At 57.2% G+C, this 7,906-nt stretch overlaps 1 protein-coding gene across 1 annotated transcript; it reads right to left on the bottom strand.

The window, feature by feature from the left end:
* Window positions 1-336: 336 nt before the first annotated feature.
* Window positions 337-2,447, bottom strand: LOC117438714 (serine/threonine-protein kinase pim-1-like). Its single transcript, XM_034074156.1, is given in 6 exon segments — window positions 337-400; window positions 402-492; window positions 734-910; window positions 1,117-1,483; window positions 1,801-1,851; window positions 1,932-2,447. Coding segments are annotated over 6 exon segments (1,266 nt in total).
* Between the last annotated feature and the right edge of the window lie 5,459 nt (window positions 2,448-7,906).

The raw sequence follows: 7,906 nt of genomic DNA, 5'->3' as shown, positions 1-7,906 counted from the left end.
CTGACACCTGTTGCCCTCCAAAGAACCCAGAAACCAATCCCCACAACCCCCCCAATAACTGCAAAAGTCCCCCCAAAACACCCTATCCCCCAATAAACACCCAACCTCACCAAGGTCCCAAAACCGCAAAACACCCAAACCCACCAACTCTCCGCAAAACCCACAAAGTCGCCCCAAGAAACCGACCCCCAAACCCTCCAAGTCTCCAAAAAATCCCCACAGGCCCCAAAAATCCATCCTAACCCTCCAAGAGCCCAAATCCTCGCCAAAATCCCCAACCTCCCAAAACCCCCAAACCCCACAAACCCCACGCTCCCCCCAGAAGGCACCCCTGGCTTACTTGCCCGGCTGCTGGCTCAGGCTGTGAGGGTGGAGTGTGGCTGTCTCCTGGGGCAGTTCATGTTTGCAGCCAAGGGTGGTTGAACACATCCTCCAGGGATGGTCTGGCCCAAGCTTTCATGGACAAGCACCACCTGATGAGCTGCTGGCATTCTGGGGAGCATCCGGGAACCACCACTCAGTTGCAGGAGGCTCCTGCCCACCTTGTGCCACCGTCCGCAGCGCCCAGGCCGGGGTGTGCTCAGAGCTGCACCCAAACCTCCTGCTCCATGATCCGGTTTGGAGGAGAGCAGGATGGCAGGACATGTGCCACCTCCTCCAGCTGACCAAGGGAGATCAGCTGCCACCCTCTAAAACTTGACCTCCCCCTGCTGCCGCCAAGCCGAGTACCTACCAACAGAGATCTGGCGCTTGAAGAAGAGCTGCCCGCTGGTGATGTCCTTGCAGCACCGGAAGGGGAGGACCCCGCACACCATCTCATACAGCAGCACGCCCAGGGACCAGATGGCCGCCGGACGGCCGTGGTAGCAGTGGTAGAGGAACCACTCCGGCGGGTAGTACAAAGGTGTTCCTACAACAGGATACAGGAACAGCTCATCAGGCGGATGCCGCCTGCTCCCGCATCCTCAGCCGCGCATCCCCAGGGATGCAGGGGCTGCACCGGTGGCCCCATGGACGTGGGGAGACACACTCGGTGTGAGCTGCCACTTTGTCACCAGCACGTGACTCTTTTCCCAAACTGCCTGCTACTGGAAGCACCCTGGGCTGTGCGCTCACCGCTAAATTTGGTGTAGACCGTGTCCCTGAGGAGGGTGCTGCAACCAAAGTCAATTAGCTTGACCTTTCCGGTGACCAAGTGGATGATGATGTTCTTGGACTTGATATCCCTGTGCAGGACACCGCGGCTGTGGCAGTGCCGCACGGCCCTCAGCACCTGCAGGAAAATGCCCTGCGCCGGAGACTCGGGCACGAACGTCCGGTTTCTGATTAACTCAAAGAGGTCCTGCGATGGCTCCGGACGCTCCAAAACCAGCACAAATGAGTTGGGCAGCTCAAACCAATGGAGGAGCTGGATGATGGTGCTGCAGTCGGAGCGCACTTTCCTCATCATGGCTATCTCCATGGGAATGAGGGTTCCGCTGCGCTGCAGGGTGACCGTGGCACCGTTAGCGGGGCTGATGCTGGCCCGGGGGTCCTGTGCCTCCCTGCCTGGGATGCTCTGATGCCCCCTGCCCGGCCCCACTGTTCCCAGGTGCCCCCCCCCCCCAAGTCCGCAGGGATGCTCTGGTGCAGCCCTAGCCGGCCCAAGGGTACCAGGCACCCTCTGCCCAGGATGCTCCGTGTCCCCCGGTGACTCCACAGCCGCTCCCCTCGCGCTGTCCCGCTTTCCCCCCTCCCGGCGCCACCGCCTCACCCCCACCAGCCCTGCCCCACGCTGTGCCGGTGGCCCCGCGCACTCACCCGCTGGCCCCACGAGGAGATGCGCTCCCGAGCCACTTGTTTGATGGCCACCTGCAAGCCGAGAGCAGCGCTGGGCTGAGCCTCGCCTGGCCCCGCCGCCTCCCCGCCCCGCCGCCGGCCCCGCCCCTTACCGGGGTGTTGTCACCCAGGCGGACCCCCGAGTACACGGAGCCGAAGCCGCCTCTCCCCAGCAGCGGTCCCATTCGGTAGAGCCGCTCGAAGGTCTCCTTGTCATGCCCGACGCGAGAGACGCTGCCGCTGCCGCTGTCGCTGCGCGCGGGGTCCCCGCCGGCCCCCAGCGGCCGCTCCGGGCCGAGCGGAGCCGCATCATTCCCGGCCTTTCCCGGCCGAGGCTCCGCGGCGTGCCGCTCGCCGCCGCTCCCGGGGCGCAGATAGAGCGACGGGTCAATGCGGGTGAGGAGCACCACGGGCACCTTGGCCGAGCGCGCTGCCGGTGCCGGCACCCCCGCAGGGCTCTCGGGGGTCGCGGCTGCCGGGCGGCTGCGGGGCGGGGCCTGGGGGCGGGCCGGGGAGCGCCAGGGGGCGGCGCTGCCTCGCCAGACCCAGCGGCGGCGGCTCGCCCAGCGCCGCCACTGCCAGTACCGGGAGAGCCGAGCGGCGCCGCGAGCCCCGGCGGGGGGCACCATCGCGGGGAGCGGCGGAGGGAGGGCTCCGGACCGCCGAGAGCTGCCGCCGCCGCGCCGGGTGCTGCTGCCGCTGCTGCCGATGACAAAGTCGCTGCGGCTCAAAAGCCGCTGGAAAAGTCGCTGCCGAAGTCGCTGCCGCTCCAAAGCCGCTCCAAAGCCGCTCCAAAGCCGCTCCAAAGCCGCTCCAAAGCCGCTGCTGCCGCTGCCGCCGCAGCCTCGCTCTCAACGGCTCTGTCCACGCGGCCGCAGGAGCCCGTGGAACGGCGGAGCGGGCCCTGCCCAGCCCCGCGGCCGGGCTCGTGCACCCCCCGCCCGGCCGCAGCATCCCCGCGGCCGAGCCTTTGTAAACTGAACCTGAGCCTTGGGACCCTGCGAACGAGGCTTTAATAAAGAAGTGAGACCGGAGGCTTTGGAAAGTCAAAAGGAGGCTTCATTTTACTGCTGATTTTATCCCCTTTTCCCTTTCCACAGAGGTGGATTGAGATGAGATCTCAGGAAGCTCTTCCCTGGGAGGTGCTGAGGCGCTGGCACCGGGTGCCCAGAGGAGCTGTGGCTGCCCCATCCCTGGCAGTGTTCGGGGCCAGGTTGGACACAGGGGCTTGGAGCAGCTGCTCCAGTGGAAGGGGTCTCTGCCCGGGGCAGGGGTTGGAGCTGGAGGAGCTTTAAGGCCCCTTCACCGCAGCCCACCCGGTGCCTCTGGGATCCCATGAGGGGCGGCTGCTCCGTGAGGAAAGGCCCCGGCCCGCGCTGCCCCTCACGGGGGTCCCGCTGCACCCCCCATTCCCTCTGACGAGTGCGGCTGCTCCTGCGCATGTGCCGGAGCCCGGACTACAGCTCCCAGCTGAGGAGCGGGGCTGGGGGTGCTGAGAGCTGAGGAGCAGGGCTGGGGGTGCTGAGAGCTGAGGAGCGGGGCTGGGGGTGCTGAGAGCTCAGGAGCGGGGCTGGGGGTGCTGAGAGCTGAGGAGCGGGGCTGGGGGTGCTGAGAGCTGAGGAGCGGGGCTGGGGGTGCTGCAGAGCTGAGGAGCGGGGCTGGGGGTGCTGCAGAGCTGAGGAGCGGGGCTGGGGATACTGAGAGCTGAGGAGCGGGGCTGGGGGTGCTGCAGAGCTCAGGAGCAGGGCTGGGGGTCTGCAGCCCCCCGTGGCTCTGGGCAGTGTGGCTGTGAGTTCCCTGTCAGTATGGGGGGCTGGGAACCCAGGCCATGGGGGGCTGGGGGCTGTGCGCGTCCCGCTCCTTTCCGTGCCCGCCCCGGGCACACGGCCCTGGGGATGGAGCGGGGCTGTTGTGGGGGCTCTGGGGCTGTTTCCCCCGGGGGGGAGGTGCTGCTGGGGCAGGCGGTTCCCGGCAGCCAGGAGGGGGCAGAGGTGCCGGTGACTGAGCCAGGTTGTGGCTCCTGGAGCGGGATGGGGAGGAGGGCCGGAAGGATGAGAAACCCGAGGGTGGAGATAAGAGTTTAATAACCGAAGCACAAGGTACTGGTGATAGTGATGATAATGATAAGGGAAATAACAAGGAGAGAGAAAACAAAAAGGGAAAAAGAAAAAAACCCAATAAACACAAGTGATGCTCAACAGAATTGCTCTGCATCTGCTGACTGGTCCCCAGCCCGACCCGAGCAGTCATCCTTCCTTCCAGATACAACTAAAACGTCAGTGTGTTGTCAGTATCTCCCTCCGGTGTATGTAAAAGTTCTGATTGGGCTGGGTCAGCCCTGTTGACAGATCCTCTGGTGTTGACCAACCAGGTGGCCTTTGCTATGTATATCCCAGTGTTTGAAAGTCCCAGCACCCACTGCTCTCAGTGTGATTTTCAGCAGCCCATTGTACCACTGGATTTTCCCAGAGGCTGGTTCATGGTAGGGATGTGATATACCCACTCAATGCCATGCTCTATGCCAGGTGTCTATAAGGTTGTTCTGGAAATGAGTCCCATTGTCGGACTCAGTTCTCTCTGGGGTGCTGTGTTGCTGCAGGATTTGCTTCTCAAGGCCCAGGATAGTGTTCTGGGCAGTGGTGTGGGGCATGTTTACAGCCATCCTGTGGTTGCTTCCACCATGGTAAGCACATGGCACTTGCTCTGGCGGGTTGGTGGGAGTGTGGTAAAGTCAGTGTGCCAGGCCTCCCTGTCTTTGTACTTCAGCCATCGTCTGATGTTCCTCAGTGGCCCAACTCTTGGGTAAATGAGCATCTCCACGGTGTACCTTCACCACCAGGTTCTGCATCTGGGCAGTGATGTCTTGCCACAGTGCAGCAGCCCAGATGGGTTTCTCTCCGTGCTGCCAGTTGCTCTGCTTCCATTACTGCAACCACCCCTCGAGGGCATTTGCCACCATCTGTGAGGAAGGAGAGATAAAGCACTGGAGATTTCCTCATTCATTATATGGTGGGGCTTTTTCAGCATCTGTTCTCTGGTGACATTCCAAAACGGGTGCCTTCTGGCCAATCCACAGTCACTTCCAAGATTCCTGGACAGCTGGGACTTCTATTTGAGCTCCTTGTGTCATCAGTGCAATGCCCTCACTTACTCCATGTAGCATCAGTTGTATGATGTGTAGGCTTTCCCTTTGAACATGAAGGCAGCACGGGCAAGTGGGGTGCCAGGAGGAGCTGTGCTTCAGTGCCCATCACTTCTGAAGCAGCTCGAAGCCCTTCAGAGGCTGCCAGGATCTCTTTTTCAGGGGATATAACCAGCCTTGGATCCTGTGTATCCCTGACTCCAAAAGCCGAGGGGTCGACCTGGAGTCTCTGCTGGAGCTTTCTGCCAGAGGCTCCAGGTAAGCCCATTCTCCCCAGTGCAGTGCAGAGCACATTTCACATCTTGCCCAGTCCAGACTGGCCCAAGGGCATGACCTATCTCCTGTTTAATTTGTTCAGAGGCTGTTGTTGCTCAGGGCCCCATCTGCAATTGTTCTTCCTTGGGTCACTTGCTGCAGTTTACAATCAGACTGTAATGTGGGTTGTGCACGAGCCCTGTGGGGCTCCTGAAGGGTGAGTGGGTCCTGCTGAGCACTCCTGGACTCTCCAGTCATGCATCAGCTCATGGATGGCAATAGGGGAGTCTCGGTCAGAGCCATCTTGCCACCGTGCCAGTGCTGTGGTAGTGATTGGCACTTGTTCTTCTACCTTCAGCACCCCCAGCACAGAAGATCCTGTGAGAGACCAGGCAAGGCAGAGCTGCTGCAGTTCCTCTGTCTCTAAGACAGCTCTACCAACAGCTCCTCAGTCACCTTTGGGCAGAGCCTGTCACAGGTGTTGGAGTAGCCTCAGTGCCTGTTGCTGACATTGAAAGAGCTGTGCCACCTCTTGCTGAGGTAGCAGTTGCGGTGCCTGTTGTAGGGCTTGGAGTGGCTGCAGTGCCACATATCTTTTATTTGTATATGTGTGTCTGTATATTTCTGTGTGCCCTGTAATGTGATGAGGTGGTGGATTTTTCCTGGAAGCTTCAGCCCAGCCCTGGATCTAGGGCTTTTCTTTAGGGTGTCTTAGAGCTGTCTGTGAAGGAGAAGGGGTATTGCAGCCCAGCAGAAATAATGGCAGAATCCCAGCCCCTCCAGCATGTCTGTGAAACCCTCCCACTGTCCCACACAGCATTAGTCAGTGTCTCCTGCAGGGACATCTGAATCAATAGGCAGGAGCAGGACTGCAGCAGAAGTAGCATGAGCGCCTGGCAGAGTTGGACTAGGACTAGTAATTGGTAGTGAGGGTGCTAGTGTTTGGTCCAAGTGTGTGGTACGTGACTGTTTGTATGGTGTGAGAACCCTGTGTAAAACCACATTTGGGGGTCTCCAGTGTGTCTGGGATACTCTGCTATCAGGACAGTAGAATCTCCATGAGGGTTTCATACAACCCTAAGATAATACTGCACAAGAATTGGGAAAAAAGAAACCAAAACAAAGAAACCCCAACAAAACCAAACCACAAAACCTAAACACCAAAATGTAAGTCAATGAAGAAATAATCGAAGCTTTTGTGGCATTCTTTATAAAACAATCTGAACTCATTTGAGGTTGTCTGTTAAGAAGGAGGAAAAGAACTGTTAGAGCTGAACCCAGTGCAGTGATTGGGAGAAAACTCCAGGCACAAACTTGCTAACACAGTTTTCAAGCTGACAAGCAGGTATTCTTCATTGCGGTGCCAGGAGACACAGGGGAGAGCTCCTCCTGCCGTTGTGTCCCCCTGTTGCTCCACAGGCCATCCTTATGTAGTCGCTGGGCATACATACATAGTCATGAGGCTACATGTGGATTATGTTGTTTTCCCAGAACTGTTCCCTGCATGCGTACAAAAATGTGGTGGTCTCTGAGGGTATTTACTTCTTCCAACAATCTTCATCACTTCTGGCAGAAGTTCTAATCCAGGTCCTGGAAGGATACCTGTCGGTAACAGTAAAATTGGGTATTACAGCACCTAAGGTGCCTGCCCCCTTCCAGCTGGGGGGGTAGAGTCTTATAAGCATTTTCTCCACATAACCAATACCATCCTTTCCCTTTAGGAATGGGCCACCACTGAACCAGGTTACCATCTACATTAATAGTGTGGTTGCAATTTGAATGGTGACCTATATCTGTGGCATTTGAACAAGCATGATCTCCTGCCCTGGTTCCTGGTGTAATACATCTTTGTGCACAGGTGTGATATTTATTACCTGGATTGGGATTAACTATTCCAAATGTTAACCTTTCGTTTGAATACAAATTGCTAGTGTTCACCCACAGATTTGTCCATGAAACAGTGTTAGGAATTGGAACTCCAGTTCATGGGAGTTCCAGGCGTTCTCCTGATTTAGGCACCTGTGCACACACCCAACAGTCACTACGATTAAAACTTCAGTACCATTTTGCATTAATTTCAGGTATAAATTCTGGTCCCAAGCTTGTGCACCAGTTATCATACGAGTCCAAATTATGACCGACGCAAGTTCATACGTAAGGGTCCTGAAGGTTCCATCTGCCACATCTCTGGTTCTGGTGCTTTCTTTATTCTTGAATACTGTATCCGAGCAGGTTGTTCCTTTATCTTCCCTGCTGTAAAGGTGGTCAGTGATATCTGTTACGTTCTGCTCCACTTCTGCTGTAGAGGATCTCCTGAAAAATCCTTAACATAAACCAGTCTGCAGATCTGAAAGGGTGAATGGGATAATCCAAACCTCTTGCTCTTGTCCCTGCTACTCTCTTATTTATCTCCTCCAATTGTTTTCCCAGATGGATCAAAAACTCACAGAGATAGCTCTCTCTGACTTCCTGAAGACTTTCTGCCTTAAACTGGGACTGTTATGGTCTTCCATATAAAATTTCAAATGGGCTAACCTCTTCTTTCGACCGAGGTTTAGTTTGAATTCTTAATAGATCCAGTGGTCACCTTGGTACCAATAGAATTTCATTTCCTGACATTTTCCTAATCTGTTGTTTGATCAGATGGTTCATCTTTTCTACGTGCTCACTGGCCCGAGGCCTGTATGGAGC

The sequence above is a fragment of the Melopsittacus undulatus genome, unplaced genomic scaffold, assembly GCF_012275295.1.
Source record: "Melopsittacus undulatus isolate bMelUnd1 unplaced genomic scaffold, bMelUnd1.mat.Z mat_scaffold_56_arrow_ctg1, whole genome shotgun sequence".
NCBI classification, from domain to species: domain Eukaryota; kingdom Metazoa; phylum Chordata; class Aves; order Psittaciformes; family Psittaculidae; genus Melopsittacus; species Melopsittacus undulatus.
Note: the sequence above shows the minus strand (reverse complement) of the source record. Positions and strands in the feature narration are given on the sequence as shown.